The following is a 17,422-nucleotide window of genomic DNA, read 5'->3' as shown; positions in this document are numbered from 1 at the left end:
CATAAACTACTGAAATTCTTTGAGCTAAATTCCCTAATTAGTAAAATCAAGTGAAAAAAATAAACTCCAGGGCTTTTCTTAACTAAGACACCAATTTGGAATTTTTTTGTAAACTATAAAGTGTTAAATGATAGCTGGCACTGTTCTGTTTAAATGGAAAATATGAGTTAGCATGCATTTAGTATAATCTTTTAGAAAGCTTTAGAACTTACCAAAAAGTCTTATTATCAGTAGGTTTAGAAATTTGATGTTCTTCACAGGAGTCTATTTTCATGTCTCTTTCAAATTTCAGTTTTTAAGATAAAAGATTTCTATTTTATCCTTGCTAAGAGCATGAACAGAATAAACAATGAGATCTTTAAAGAATGTTCTATAAATCAATAGCAAAATCACACTCCTATATCACTGTGGAAAGCCTGATTACTGTATATAACCACACTATTGGTCCAGTGAGTATTCATGTTTAATAATTAAAATAATCACTAATTTCTACTGCTGTTCCTTTGCTATTTCATAAGGTATGCACTATTGGTCTTTAAGTATTTCACTCTCATTGACTGTGGACTATAAATCATTATTTGTTGGTTATAGACCTTTACAATGCCCAGTGGCATTTGCCACTGATGACAGCAATAACAGATGATGTTAAGCCCAAGCTACTGGGAGTGAAATGCAGAAAGTAAAATGATAATAAATAATTGTCACTCCATTACTAAACAGTGCCTGAAATTGGTTCTACTACATGTTTGATATAGCAGAGTCTGCATAATCCAAGAACCAAAAAGACATTTAACAGCAAACAAAAAGGAACCCAAGCACATGTCTTGTTCAGTGACCAGAGCATGGCATGAATATTCAATCCATTTCAAAATCTTACGATATCTTCTCAAACTGATGGTATTTGGGAAATATGTCAAAAAATATACTCAGTCCAGTAGATGCAAACATCAGGAATGTTAGTCTCAATGCATATGAAACTGAACATAGAAATATATTCCAAGCATAGAATTACAATTATAGAGAATATGAGATCTGTTAGGGGTGCAAGATACATGAAAGAAATCATAAAACTTATCTAAACATGATCATTTTGCTCAGGTGTTTGGGTGGGGGACATTTTGAGCTGGCCTGCTATGGGTACAGAATCTGTAGGAATAAACTCACAAGTCAGATATTCAATGAGAGATTTTTATTTGAGTTAATTACCCATACTATACAGTAATTGCCCTTTAACATTTAAAAGAAAATTTGTATTCTTCCTCCATCTCTCAGACCACTACAGCATCCCTTCTTTCCACTGATGGTGAATAAATTCATTGTGGTGGTGGTGGTGGTTTATTTGCTTGTTAGTAAAAGACTCATTTCGCTAACTCTGTATTTTAAGTGAGTTGACATGTAGTAATCACCAAAGTTCTTTATCTGAAAACATAATCCACTTACTAGACAAGTTATATAAAACTGTGCCTCAGTTATCTTATTAGTAATAATATAATAAAGGATAATATATAAATATATCAAAGTTAATGTGATAATTAAGTAGTTCATATGCTGTGACTATCTTCTCTTATTTTTCGTCAAAAGCAAAACCTAAAAATGGTAGGTAACTTATTCTGGGATGAAATCTTGGGGAACAAAACTGGGATTCTGGGAAGAATGGATCAGGAAAAAAAAAAAAGGAGGGAAAATCCAAAGATATATTATCAAGGTGTTCGCCATGGTAGAGGTATGGCTTGATCCCACTGGGAACCCTCTGAAGACCTATGGAAAATGCAAAATGGTCTATCCAAGGAATATAAGAGTGTTCATCAAGGTTTCTCTGTGGAGTGTTAATGCTTCACATAAGATTGTGTATGTATTAGAATATCTGAACGGCTTCCAGAGGGATTCCACACAGCAATTTCAGAGAAGCCTCAAGGCAGGAAATGAATAAAATCTAAGCTACTCAGAATTTATGCAGGGAGATTTACTAGAGCAGCAACTGACCAGGTTGTATATAATGTTACTCCCAGTAGATTTGATGGTTAGGGTGCTAACTTGCCACTAGACTTTAGTGAGGGTGTTGCCAGGGGCATTCCAAACAAACTGACCTGTCAGGGAACTTTGCACAGTAGAACACAAATCCAGAATACAGAGCAGTTCCAGGGTGATTTCTACATGGTTAGAAACAGTGGCTTCCATGAAAGATTCTTAAGATCCAGGACCATGGAGATCATCAACTTCTTACCTTACAATAGTCAGGGGGTATCTAGCTGGCCTGTAACCCCAGCCAAGAGCAAAATTACAAATCAAAATAGTAGTAATAAGAAGTTTAAAATATATGCTAAGAAAATAAGCATAAATTTTTATAAATGTTATAAAAGACTTTCATTTACATTATCCTCTTTGAAGTTATCAATAATGCTGTGACAAGGCATGATATTATTCTTTCCATTTGTAGATGAAGAAATTTGAAGTTTCTAAGTCTCAAGGTCTTAAGCAAAACTTCATTGTCTATATGTGATGATCCAGAATGAGAAGTATAGTATGTTGATCCTAATCCCAGAATCCTAAAAGGCACCTGTATTGTAACAAAAGTTCCTCCATCAATTATTTTGTAAGTCCTGACAGCTACTCTCCCCCTCTAGTGGCTACCTCCATAGCCTAAGTGAATCACTCATTTACTTACCTGAAAGCATGAGCAAACTATACTGTTAGCAAAATTTATTTCCAAATCCATTGCCATTTGTGAAAATTGATCTCTTACCAAAGATGCCTACTAGATTTGAAAGAAACTTATTTCAGATGCTGGGTGCCCCCAGAGAGTTTCCAGCATGCACTGTCTTCTGGAGGGTTGAGAATTAACCCAAATAATCATCAAGGAATGGAAGCTCAAGAAAATCACCATTTCTAATAGAACATAAGTGACTAATATATGTCAATTCTAAGTAATCTGAACATTTGAGCATATGGAACTGTCTTAAATTTTTCTTTTTCTATCCATCTCCTAAGGTAATGTCACTGAATTTAACCAATTAAAGTAATAATAATAATAATATAATAATAGTGATAATAATTATACTATCCATACTACAACTACAAATAACAACTAATGATTATCGAGAACTTATTATGAGCTAAGCAGTGTGTGAAGTGCGCTACTAGTTAACTTAATTATTTTCACAATAATCCACATATCGAGAGTACCAGAAGTATTCTTATTTTACAGATCAGAGAACCATGTTAGAGAAAGGCTGACTAAGTTTCCCAGATAACACAGCAAGGAATGACTAATTCAGATGTGTTCCAGTCTTAGCTGCTATGCTACTACGCTATACTGCCTGGCTTTCAGACCCAAATTCTGTAGTCTGGTCTGCAGCAGAAAGCTATCATTGATTAGGAAACCAAATTTTCACTGGTTCTAAGTAAAGTGAAATACAACATCTCAGAGTAATTCAGAAGTTGATCAGCATCTTTGGAGGGGTGTGTATATGTGTGTGTTGAGGGTAAGAGGAGAAGGCAACATTGAAGAAAGGAAGAAAAGTAAAAGGGTAAGTTTCACAGAAGTGTTTTTTTCTCCTAGAATTTCAGAGCATATTTATAACTTCTTGGTTTCTCTTTTCTACCCTAAACAAATGTGTACACATTTCAATTTCATGTTCCCCTGACTACTATAAAGATCAAAAGTGGTATGAAGCGATTTACTACCTGACCAAAAATGGTCTCACTGTGATCTTTCAAGGTCAAGGGAGTAATTCCCCTCATGCTGCAGCCCCTAGATTCTGAGGCTCTTCCTCCTGTGCTTTACAAAACCAGCTCCAGATCCAAGAGTCCCACCTGTGAGAGGCTGCCTGATTGACAAGAAGAGGGCACAGCATACAACTCTCCTCCCAGGGAGGTAACTTACCCTGTCAGTTTTCCCTTCAGTCTGAATGCTGGTGTGACTGCGTACCTCTTGTTCCTCCTCCAAGTCAGAAACATCCTCCAGTTCCTCTGGGGTCTATAAAAAGAAAGCAAAGCATTGCTGGTGAGAATGCAAATGGAAAAAAAAGTCTGGCAGTATCTCAAAAAAAAAAGCACAGTTATCAATATGACCCAGAAATTCTACTCCTAGATATATACCCAAGATAAATCAAGATATGTGTCCACACAAAAACTTGTAAAAAAAAAAAAAAACATTCAAGGCTCCACCAATTGTAATAGCCAAATAGTAGAAACAACTCAAACAAACACCTACTGAGGAATAAACAGAATTCTATAAAATATAATATTATTTGGCTTTGAAAAGAAATGGAGTACTAATACATGCTGCAACATAGGTGAAGATGTTATGGTAAGTGAAATAAGTCAATCACAAAAGATCATATGTTGTATTATTCCACTTGTATGAAATGGCAAGTCTATAGAGACAGAAATGTGATTAGTGGCTCCTAAACCAGGCGGAGGGAGTGAACAATGACTGCTTATAGGTGTGCAGTCTCTCCTTGGGATGCTCACAACATCCTGGAATTTGATAGTGGTAATGATTGCATGACTGTGTGTATATACTAAAAAAAAAATCAGTTTTACACTTTGAGATGATGAATTTTGTGGTATGTGAATTATATCCCAATAAATGTTGAAAGAAAAAGAAAGCAATATAATCAAGAGGAAGCTTTTCTCTGGATGAATAATAATTTGGCTAAGCACTATGTCGTCATCATAAAGTAGGTGTTCACATGTGATAAATAGATGGGACAATTATAATTAAAACTATATGCCATGGAATTTTTTAATGCCACAAAAATTATTACGAATTTAAATTTTCTAGGAAATTAAATAATAAATTTTTTAACTTCAGTGTCTAAATAACTAACCTACTTCCATTTCCTTTTATCAATTTCAGCTCAAATGTCTTATATCAGGGTGGTGTCCTGCTCAGGAAGACAAGGGTTCGTTGGGTTTCTCTGCCAAGCCTCTCCAGATCCCTCTACTTCTACTGTCATAATGCTCACCATACATGATTGTTTGTTGCATCAGGCAGCCAGTTGTTTATGAGGTAAGGACTGGGTCTGCCCTACTTGCTGTCCTATCACTACAAGAAGCACATCCATGCTTTTGAATGGTTGAAGTAAAATTATCAGTGATAGCTGATTGGATATGAGCATAAGAAAATCTATCAAAGGCAATAGCAAACACTCATCCTAACTGTACCTTTACTGTGCTTCCATCTTCCACATTTCAAACTAATTTTTTTTATCCATCTTATATTATTTTTCCTAATCTCACTTAATCTCTTCTCCTTAATCCCATTGGGCCAATAATTTAAAGGTATCTGTCATTATTGCAAATCCAAGCAAAAGCACTTAAGAATTAATTTAATATTTATTTTCATTTAAATTATGTATGATTCATTTAATACAAAGCCTTGGTAAGAAATGCAGAAATCAGTTTTCATGAAAAGCAACCAAATGTGAAGTGGAAGATCTCTTCTGTACATATTGCTGTTAAAGACTGGGAAGGGGCAGGGCTTGCCTCCCCATTCCAGCCCTGGTTTCCCTTCAACCTTGCTTTGCACACAGGCCTTTGTTTATTTTCAAGGCTATGGAGAGTTTACCTTCCCTTGGACCACTCCAGAGATGGGAACTTGCAATAATTAAAACTACCTATTTCCTACCGTTAATGGCCTCGGATTTGTTAAAGCTCTACGAGATGCACTGAGCATCACCCAATCCTCTGCAGTTATTTCAATGAATTCCAGTTGGATATTAATGATCCTCTTCTTGACAAGGCCTCTAATATCCTTGAGTAACTGTTATGTATGTATGTTTATTTCTACATGCAGCCCCTTTTTGCTGTGACACTGTGCAACTATGGTCACAGGGCAATTTATTATATTTTCTTAAGTATTAATAACATGAGTTCACTGCTGTGGAACTTCTACACAAGCACACATGTTTTATTATTAGCCATTTTTGTGTATTCTTCCCATAGTATTCTTGAGAAAGAAACTTTGCTATTTCCTTCCTTGATATATCACCAGCCTCTGAAACATCTGAATAAATTCAATTGATCAAATTCCTTTTCTTGGGTCCTGTTGTTTTGCAACTGAGGCTGTCTGGTGCCCCTACTGTGATCTGTTCCTTATAAATGTCTGCTGTTAATAACTTGGATTATACTCTACCGTGAGGTGACATATAACTTCATCACTGATTCCATTATTTTATTCAACTCAAAATAAAGTGACTTAACAGAAACTAAGAACAACCACTGCTGTCAGAAGTCATAAGTACCATTTTTGTTGGTGATACTGCAGGAAGAGATAAGCCTACCATTTATGCCCATATACTTCTGTTTTGTTTTGGGGGGGGGTGGTATTGGGGGGAGAATTGTCTTTAACATAGGACTAATCAGTTTTCTTGCAAAGCCACCACAACTGACCTCTTCTTTTCAGAAACAAAATCAGTGGGGGAGTGTTCAAAACATTTGCCGGCAGCATTTTGCATTCTGTAAGGCAAGCAGTTGGCTGGTATTGCAAAAATAACAAGTTAAATATACAATGTTATAGTTAAATTAAGTGGAAACTAAGAGAGAAATAGGAGTACTCTAATCACTTTTGAGGTGATACATTAACTACTTCAGGGCTGAAGACAAATAATAATAAAGCAAGCATTGTAAAAGGGAAGAGGAATGCAGGTACCCTGTATTTTACACTCTTAAAAAAAGCTTCCTCCTACTCATCCAGTAACTTTGGAAGATGCAAACATCTGGGAGGTGTGTGTGTGTGTGTGTTTCTAATTAATTTTCATTCTAGGGGAAGGGAGACAAACTATCTTAGAGCAGCGTCGTGTATTAGAAAGATCCAAAAATGTTGAGTAATAGAGACCTAAATTTGAATTCTGGCCCTCTGATCAGTGACTGTGGGACTTTGGGCATTTGTGTACCATTTTAAACTTTCGTTTCCTCAGAACAAAGTTTTACATAATAATACCTAACCCTGAAGTTTATTGTGAGGCTCAATTGTAGTAAGAAGCTTTAAGTAAGAATTACTTCACCAACAAACAGCTGGAGTGTAGGAAAAGTTTGTTTCTTTGTTTCTATTGCTTTTTCTCCTCTTCTTCCACTATTCTAACCCTCCTCCCATCACACTTTATATTTTTGGATAAAACATTTGTGGCAATTTGAATATCTCCATTTTACTCCAAATTTGTTATTCTGGATTGATCTGATACTTACTAGCTGCTTCTAATTACATTCAACCCATTTTGAGTATATAATGTCTTGTGCTAAACAAGGTTAATATAATTCCACACATATTGCTCTTTCTTAAATTCCCAGTAAAGATTTGTTTTAATCCGATTTAAATTATCCCTTAAGCTGGAACCAGCAAAGATTCACTCTCACATAGATTCTCAGTGATATTGCAAATAACTTCCCCTCTCTGAGCTGGGCTCTTAATCAAACCAAGAGAAAGATACCTTTCTTCTTCTTCTTCTTCTTCTTTTTTTTTCCTGGAAAGAGTGTTAATAAACTCAGTTATTATTCATCTATTTCTTATATGAGAATTCAGGAAAACTACTTCATGTGTTTCTATTTTAACTCTTGTTTGTTGTGAAGCATTTCTTAGGTAGCTCAAAGTGATTTTAAATTAGCTTAGTTTCCTCACCTGGTAAAATGGCAAAACTATTACCTAATTCTTGGGGTTATTGTGAAAATAAAATGAGATGATGAACTGGAACATTATTCAGAGACTAGAAAGTATTGAAGTTGAATATTTTTGTGATTATTATAAATTATTATTATAAATTTTATTATAAGGCCCCACTTTATGCAAGAGGCCAGAAACAAGTATAGAACTTGGAAATATTCAGGCTGAGGTTTTCATATACAAACCGGAGCTTCAATGACTATAGTGGCACATTAAACTTCAGAGTCATAATAAACTTATATATAAATGTATATAGACTTACCAAGATAGAAATGACTGCATTTATATAACTTTTTTTCCCAAGACACTTAATGCTCTCTACAGACTTTATCTCATTAATTCTTTCAGCATTCCTAGTGAATGCTATGCAGGATTATTATACATAAAAATTCACTGGCACAGACTTTATGAATGCTTAAATTTAAAATATTTAAAAAAAGAAACTTGTGGTCACCAAAGAGATAAGAAAAGAGGAAAGAAAAGAAGAGAAAGAAGGAAAAAAAGAAAAAAAAAACAAGAAAAATATAGTCTAGGATTAAGAGTCATGCTTGACATTTTCCTCTCAAATTAAAGTTGAATTCTAAATCCTGCAGATGATTTGGTCATAAATCATATTTCTGTGACTATCCATCACTGTCTTACTAAAATCAAGTAACTGCCCCAGCAGTGTCAGGAGCAGTCTGATACTCAGGGAGGCTGTTAGGAAGGGTCTATGGGGATCTTCTGAAGCAGACAGTGGGAATAGCATGCTTAGTCAGGGCCTCCTAGATGAGCTGATAGCACAGGATGATTTTGGAATGTCAAAGTGGAGAGTCTCAAATTAAAATACATTTGTATAAGAGGGGTAGATATATTAATACATAATTTCAAATTATAGAAAACTAAGAAATGCCTTTTTGCTGAAAACAAACAGGCTCCTTTTCTACTCTTCAAACATGGCCCACTCCTCTGCTCCTTCCATGCCAGGTTCTTTGGCTCCATGTATTCACTGCTCTTTTGCCTGGAATGATCCTAGAGCTCTCACATGGCTGGATCCTCCTCACCATGGGAACTCCGATGCCTATCTTCAGCCTTATCCAGTCTTCCCTGGTCGGTTTGTCTAAAAGTAATCCCTCCCCTACTTTATTTATTTATTCATTACCTTGTATTTCTTTCTTTAACTCTCCTGTCATGGTCAAAACCTGAAATTATATTTTTCTTCCTTTTTTTTTTTTTTGAGAGGGGATATGTTTTGGTCTTATCTCATTAGAGCATAACTTCCATGAGAATAAGGATATTATCTGTCTTGTTTACCTCACTCTGAGCACCTTGAGACAAAATATAATATGTATTTAATAGAAATACACTAACTGACAAAAGAAAGAAATTATTTAATGACTAATAAGCATGGTATCAATGTCAGAAGAATTTCATGGAACATTTTTTAAGATATAGAGTAATGTTTAGTCATTTCCCTTTTGCCTTCAGTGTTGATTTAATGATTCCTTGCTTAAGGGAAAGTTTGAGGCAAAGATTCCCAAATTTCATTTTTTAAAAATAAAGACTATAGAAATTAGAAATAATAGATTTTGTGCAGAGAGTTCTTCCAGAAGCTCAAGATTCTCAGATTTGGAAGAGTAGGAAGATGTCTACGTATCCCATTAAAAGTTCAGTGTGTATGTAAAAAGGCTTTAGAGAAAACATCATCTAAACTCAGACCAGAGTTTCACATTTTCCCCTAAAGTACCATGAAAACAGCAAGTAGTACACCTGAAGGAGCACCATGGGGTAGGTCAATGGGTATCTCACTGGTAACCAAAGTGGGAAAATGACAAGTAATTGGTGGGTCATTCTGATGTCTTGATACATCTAAGCCTCTAGAAAAATAGTCTCTCAAACTTGGTACTACGGACATCTTGCTCTGAATAATTCTGATTGCAAGAGACTATCTTGTATATTGTGGGGTGTTTAGCACTACCCTAGCTTCTACACAATACATGAAGTAGGACCCTCTCAAGTTGTAACAATCAAAAGTAGCTCCAGACATTTCCATATGTCCCCACATGACAGGGCAGGGGGAAGGAGTGAGGAGGGAATCACCCCTGTTTGAGAACTACTGATCTAGAATTTTGGTTCACCCGGCACAATACAAGTGATAAAGGTAAAGGGAAGTTCCAAAGACTATGTTTAAATTCCCCATGAGAAAATGTAAAAACAGGCTGTGTTAGAAAATACAAAAATAAGAAGTCTTTTTTTTTCTTCTACACCTGAGATGATAATTCATACCCCAGATAACACCAGTATGGTTATCAGACAGAAGAGGGCACTATTTATTCATTTTAGTCCTAACCAAACATATGCAAGACTATCTCACAAGATTTTTGAAGAAAACATTACAAATTTGGTCACAGTTGTATGCCAGCATTTAATGAGCTGCTTTCATTCTGTGGAATTTTTTTCAATTTTATTAATAATGAAGAAATGATTACCTAAAGATATGCAGTGATAATCCAACTTTGTTTGATCGGTAATAAAGAGTTTAAAAAATCAAATTAAGTTATCTCAACTAACATATTTGAGTGTCTATTTCTTTCATGCATACAAACACACTATTATTCTAGATTCTGGAGATCTTGAGACAAATAAAACATAATCCTTGCCCTCAAGAGAGATAAAGGGTAAGGATATTAAATGGAAATAAAAGATATTCCCTAGAGTTACATGGTTTGAGACTGAGATTGAATGGCAAGATACAGAGAAATTTCCTTAGAAATGACAGGCAGAAGAGGGAAAGGAGTGTAAAATACCTCAGGTTAACCTGGGAAGGCTTTTCTTGTATTATCAGAACGCTGGTGGGTTTGTGATATTGTGGTAGTTTAATGAACTTGAAGTTAGAATACCTGGGTTTTCATTCTAACTTTGTCACCAATTAGTTGTATGTTGTTAGGCAAATCTCATAATTTTTCTATGTTTCAATTTTCTCATCTATAAAATAGGGATGGGAAGTAAGTAAAACTTGATATATTCTGGAAGTCCCTCAGTTTTAAGATTTTATGAGTTCATGTAAATCGAAGGAATAGCGTCAATGTGGATGAAATGTTTCTTCAGTACTGGGACTCCTCAACACTAGAAGAGATCTGGTAAATCCACTGATTTCAGTTGAAACAAATTCATTCTAATTCATCATACCAATTAGAAATATGGTTCCTCTCCTGAATAGATATATCTTCTCACTTTCACAAGGAATGAGAAGGCATATAGTATTATTCTGTTTTATAACTCTAATGCCTAACACAATGCTGGCAAAAAGTAAGTGCTCAAAAATATGGTTTTTGGTGTATTAATACAAGAAAGAAAATAAAAAGAGGAAGAAATAAAGAATGATGTGCATAAAGACATATATCACTATTTGCCACAATAGATCATTGGTGAGTTTTCTTCTTATAATTTTTCAAAAAACAATTCAAAACTGCCTCTAGATACCATTATCATCTCTCTATATGTCACAAGCCATTTCTTCTTTTCCAACATGCAACACCATATAAGTTATCCCATATGGTGAAACTAAGAAGCCTGGGTGAGTAGTATATCCCTTAAAGGCTACAACAATTGAAATACAGTTTGACAAAGCTATGTTGCAGAATATATTAAAAAATAACAATAAAGTAAGAGGAAAGACTACATCTACAATGTATAAGAGGATGTAATTAAACATGTAATCAAATAGGACAACTTGGGCAAAGCAATCCTGAACACATATAATACTGCTGACAGAGGAGACACAGCCTTAGTTGTTCATGTATTTTCTATGAAATAAGTCTCTACTAGTTTTCTACTTAAAAACCTATCCAGGCCCGCAACCATCAAATAGTTAATCATACAAAATGCCTTATGGTTGAACCTGGATTATGATGATTATCATAAGGGGTGGTCATTACAATCACTTAAGTTTACATAAAGTCTTTCTAAGGACTCAAGTAATGATAGAATCACACAGGGTAAAGTATATTGTAACCTTAAGCCTTCTTTCTCTCAGGAAGCTTGTGACAGTCATGCCTCTTTCTGAAGACACCAATGAGGCTAATAACTGTGGAAAAGCACACAGCAAATCAGCAAGAGGGTCATAAATGAAAGTGGCATCATCAATATCATGGTACTTATTCAACCACCAAATGAGCTGGTGATCCAGCTCTAATTCCCAGGACTGCATGTCTAATTCATGGAAACTGTCATAAGAAGTATTCCAGCTTGACGTTTAAATAAAGATATGAAAGACTAATGAAGCCATGAAGAATAAGGTTTGAATGAAGGCATATTTTTGGAAAGTTCAACTATGAGAAACATCTAGATTCGGATCAGAATCCTTTAAAAAAAAGATTTTATGTATTTATTTGAGAGAGAGAGAGAGAGTGAAAGCAAGTGAACACGTGTGGGGAGAGGGGCAGAGGAAGAGAGAGAAGCAGACCCCCTCCCACTGAGCAGGGAGCTCTCTGTGGGGCTTGATCCAGGGACTCTGGGATCATAACCTGAGCCCAAGGCAGAGTCTAACCAACTGAGCCACCCAGATGCCTCCAGATTGGGACCCTTGACATTCTTCTTTTTGAAAACAGAAAGGTGAGGAAATCATTTTTAATCATTTAATTATTCATTAACAACACTCCGCTGGGTTATTCCACATTCCTTTCCTCTTTCAATCTTAACAATAAACCTGAGGAGGCAATTGTTACAATTTCAATACCATAGTTGAGGAAACTGAGACCTAGAGTTATCAAAAACTATCCAGGATTGCACACTTAATAAACGACTCCTTCAAAGTAAGTCCTGTGTTAATTTTATGGACCAGCTTGGTAGTCACAAATGCATGGTAAAGGTGGTAACTGAGTAGTTAAAATTTCCAAGTCTAGAAAATAAGCTTCAAGCAGCATGAGTATATTGCTTATAGAGCAAGGTGGGCCAGGTATTTAGGGGTTATGATCAGCAGCACACCAGTAGATTGGTCCTAAATCTACTCCTCCCCCTGCTGGATATAATTTCTAGACCTGTAAACTTGGCATCTGGAGCAAAGAGATGATTCAGCCTTTCTTCATTGCTCCACTGCCACTACCTTGAGCCATATATATAGTCTTTAGAAACTCAACTAAAAGAAATCCTGATCATTTATCAGGATGTTGTCTCGGCTTCAAGTTATACCAAACTTGAGATGATTTTGGTCCCTAGCATGAGCAAAAGTGTGTCAATAAATTTGAAAAAAAAAAATGGTCCTGAGTCATTCTTTGTTCTTCTTTCTAGTTCTATGAATTAATCTATAGATTGGCAAAAATATTAAATATGTTTTGGACAGAGTTGTGAGTTTATATTCTATTTCCAAATTATGAGCAGAAAACCTGAGCTAAGTATCTTGCCAAAGTTCTTACACTGAGGCAAGAACTGTGGCAAAGCATAATATGAAGAGTGAGAATCTGGTTCCAGGTCAAATGCTTCCTTTAAGAGCTTGTGACCTCAAACAAATACATGGCTTGATGACAACTCAATGTCTTCAGAAGTAAATGAAAAAGTTGGAACTAAATGATTTAAAAAAAATCTCACACAATTCTATTGTTCACTCTACAAGTCTATTGCAAGTTTGTTTATAATGAACATTGAAACAAACAAAAATAAACAAACTAAATATATATATATATATATATATATATATATATATATATATATATACATTTGAAGTAGCAGGGAACCCTTTTGAAATGCTGCATGTAATTTTAGATCACAAGTCCCTTTTGAGGGACACCTGGGTGGCTCAGCGGTTGAGTATCTGCCTTCATGCTCAGGATGTGATCTTGGAGTCCTGGGATCAAGTCCCACATCAGGCTCCCTGCATGGAGCCTGCTTCTCCCTCTGCCTGTGTTTCTGCCTCTCTCTCTCTGTCTTGAATAAATAAATAAAATCTTAAAAAAAAAAAAAGCACAAGTCCCTTTTGAATTGTCACCTCTCAGGAGGTTTGAAACAACTTTTTTTTTTAAATTTTTATTTATTTATGATAGTCACAGAGAGAGAGAGAGAGGCAGAGACATAGGGAGAGGGAGAAGCAGGCTCCATGCACTGGGAGCCTGACGTGGGATTCGATCCCGGGTCTCCAGGATCGCACTCTGGGCCAAAGGCAGGCGCTAAACCGCTGCACCACCCAGGGATCCCTGAAACAACTTTTTAAACTTGTTTTATCCAGGACTACATAGGACGATGGTTCTTCATAGGCAGTAAGTCATGATGCCTTAAAGAATTATGGCAGTACAATTATGCTCACTGCTTTATAGATGGGTGATGTGCAGTTGTTAGAAACAATAGAATAACAATAGCAAGAGGAGTAGTAGAGATTGTGGTAATGATGGTGGTAATGGTGGCAGCCACAATAGATGACTAATAACCACCCTGACCTTCAACTTTTTGGGTATGAATATTGCTATATTGAAGACCAGACAAATCCTACTATATTTGAAGTGAGGAAAATCTCACCTTTCCATCAAACTCTATGCCAAACAGACTCATATCTGAATTTGTGTTCATATCTTAGAATAGACAGCTGAAGAGAGGTTATCTTAACTGAGCAACTATTAATTTTTCTGTTTCAAAATATCTATTCTATAAATATTAAAATAAGAGTTTCAGAGGAGCACCTGAGTGGCTCAGTCAGTTGTGTCTGACTCTTGATTTCGGCTCATTTCATGATCTCATTGTCCTGAGACTGAGCCCCACCATGGGCTCCATGCCCAGCATGGAGTCTGCCTAAGATTCTCTTTCAATCTCTGCCCCTCTCCTCTCCCACATACCCACTCTCACTCACACACGCACTCTCTCTCTCTTTCAAAAAATTTTCAGAGAAATTTAATAGTAAAGAAAACTCACTTAATGCACTTTTAACTGAATGTATACATATATGTATATTCTAATTATACAAAATGTTGTGCATATACGAGACAGAGAGCGATTATACATGGTTTTTCTTCTTTATAATTGTTTTATTTTAAAATTTTTAAACAATAAATTATGCTTTTATCATTGGGGGAAGAACAAGCAACGAGTGTTACAAGAAAATCTGCTTCAGGTTGAATGTGCCATTTCAAGGACATGTCAGCAATAAAAAAAAAGCAAGATTGCAAAACTCACTGCAGGGGGAGCTGGCCTTGCCACTTTGCAATTGGTGTATCAACTAGGCACGATATTCGAAGCTGATATGGACACAGACAAAAGCATTTAATAAGTGAGAGGTAAATGGAAGCATATGTCTTCATTATCAGAGCAAATACTACAGAAGACTGTGATAGCAGATACAGAGGAATATCCCATACCTGGCCCCCACACTATGTCCCCATATTACATGGTGCTCTTTTGAGCTCTGTGGATGTGTAGAAGCATTTGTTTCATTATTTCACATACTATATTTTCAGCGTCCTGGAAACTGGCTTTACAAAGTGTTCCTTAACAAAGATTTTGAGGAAAGGAAAGTTGTGGTTTGATTTCCCAGGGGGGATATATATTTTTTAACGTACAGGAAATCTTTTGCTTCCAGAAATTGTTAAGGCAGCCAGGTATAATATCAACAGTCCTAGCCAAATTCATCTATCTAGATTTGCAAAGTAATCCCAGGCACAGTAATAAAGCAGAAAACTGCCTGCTGTGTTCCAGCCATGGAGATTATGTAAGGCTAAGGTGTCCAAACCCGACACTCCTATTTCACTGAACTAAATAATGGAAAAATATCAAAGAAATTCAACATTACTGAGAAGATGTTGCTCAGTAAGACAGTAATTCAGATCTATATTAGAGCTTTGTACATATTATTCAGGGTTATTGGATTGAAGTTTGCTTTATGGGACATAAGAATTCCCTACACTAGTAGAAAAAAGTACCTTAAGTTGGCAGCTTATATATAAAATAGAACACTAGAATGCAACAAAACAAATATTTGGACAACCCCTAAGGAAGAATTATACTCTCTATATAAAGAGATTTTTAAGTCTCCAAACTAAAAGGCCTATTTGTGGAAGCAAGTGAATACATCATTGTTGAAGATGTTGTCAGATACAAGTTGCTGTGAAACTAGCTCATGGCAAATGCATGGTACTGTTTCTATACAGACCTGTCCTGATCAATGGAATTACGACAAGTGGTAAAAGCAAACCCAGTAAAGCAATTAGATTTTAAAAATGTTCATGCGTTCCTTAACACATTAAGCACATACATACCATAGAATACAGTTACTCAACTCCCAGTTATTTACCCTCCAAAAATAAAAACATATATTCACACAAAGGCTTGCACACAAATAATTATAGCAGCTAGTTCTGAAATAGCCAACTAATGGATACAGCTCAGATATTCATCAGAAGGATGCTATAACCAAACATATGTCCATTCAGTATGAAACTATTCAATTATGAAAAGAAATGAATTACTGATACAAGTAACAATACTTATGGATGTCAAAATAATTAGGGCAGCCCGGGTGGCTCAGTGGTTTAGTGCCACCTTCAGCCCAGGGCGTGATCCTGGAGACCCAGGATGGAGTCCCACATCGGGCTCCCTGCTTGGAGCCTGCTTCTCCTGCTGCCAGTGTCTCTGCCTCTCTCTCTCTCTCTCTCTTTCTCTCTCTCTCCGTCTCTCTGTCTCTCATTAATAAATAAATAAGATCTTAAAAAATAATTATGCTTAGTGAAAGAAGCCAAATAAGAATACTTAAGGTGTAGTATTTACACAACCTTATAGAAATAACAAATCAATCTACAGGAACAGAAATCAGATTTCTGGTCGTTTGAGTCTGGGGAAAGGAGTGATTAGATTACAGAGGGCCATGAGTAATTTTAGATTTGATATATATGTTTCTTATTTTCTGGTGATTGTTTCCAGGCTATATAGTTTGTCTATATAACATCAAACTGTATGCTTTAAAATGCACAGCTTATTAAATTCAACTTTACAACCATAATGCTGTCAGAAATTTGCATTTATTTTTTCAATTGCCTGTCTAGACACATATTACATGAAGTAGCAGTTGTTTGCTTAGCCCAAGACTATAATCATCCATGCAAAGTTATGTCAGATGAGTACATAAAAGGAGGAATACTGTAAGTTCACATTCAATCAATTAATGTAACATAAACTTTTTTTGCTAATAAAATGGATTTCAATTCATAGTAAGAGACCATATATTTAATCTAAACTAATAAAAATGTTCAATTTCTGTTATCAATGTTAATTTTAACTGTTAAATTGTTATAAAAAATGAGCTTCAATAAGGCATCTAATCCATGGGTCATAATAGCAGAGGTGCTTAGAGGTAAGAAATAGTGTATCTTTAATAGGAATAATGCCAACTGCAGGCTTTTCTATGTTGACATGAATATGAAAAGACCACTGATAAGAATAACAACATATTCTAGCAAGAATGTGATTTTTTTTTCTGTCACTTAACTGTGTTTATAAAATATCAAACCTAATTTTGAACTGTTTTTTTTTTTACTTTATTCAGAAAGGGGTTTTCAAAAATCTTGGTAGGAGAACCCCTTTCTCAAATGAAAGTAAGAATGCTCATATTTAACAGTAATAGAACAAGATAATATGAAATTATTCTGACTAAAGCATCAAGTCATAAAGCACATGTGCATGTGCATATCTGTGTGTGTACATGGTTTGAAGCCTGAAGAGTCAGGTCTCTCCCCTGCACATCTTTAATTCCCACCAGGAAACAATTCTACTCATGCTGACCATCTAAAGATCACAACTTAGGCA

The 17,422-nt window shown here is 35.6% G+C and overlaps 1 protein-coding gene across 6 annotated transcripts in view; it reads right to left on the bottom strand.

The window, feature by feature from the left end:
- The window catches only part of CTNNA3 (catenin alpha 3), a 1,730,823-nt gene that overhangs the window by 209,852 nt on the left and 1,503,549 nt on the right, over positions 1–17,422 (bottom strand). For all 6 annotated transcript variants that reach the window (XM_041748054.1, XM_041748055.1, XM_041748051.1 and 3 more), the window contains one exon: positions 3,884–3,976. In XM_041748054.1, coding sequence (XP_041603988.1) covers positions 3,884–3,976 — 93 coding nt within the window. The remainder of the gene's footprint in view (positions 1–3,883; positions 3,977–17,422) is intronic.

This window comes from Vulpes lagopus, chromosome 3 (assembly GCF_018345385.1).
Source record: "Vulpes lagopus strain Blue_001 chromosome 3, ASM1834538v1, whole genome shotgun sequence".
NCBI lineage: Eukaryota > Metazoa > Chordata > Mammalia > Carnivora > Canidae > Vulpes > Vulpes lagopus.
Note: the sequence above shows the minus strand (reverse complement) of the source record. Positions and strands in the feature narration are given on the sequence as shown.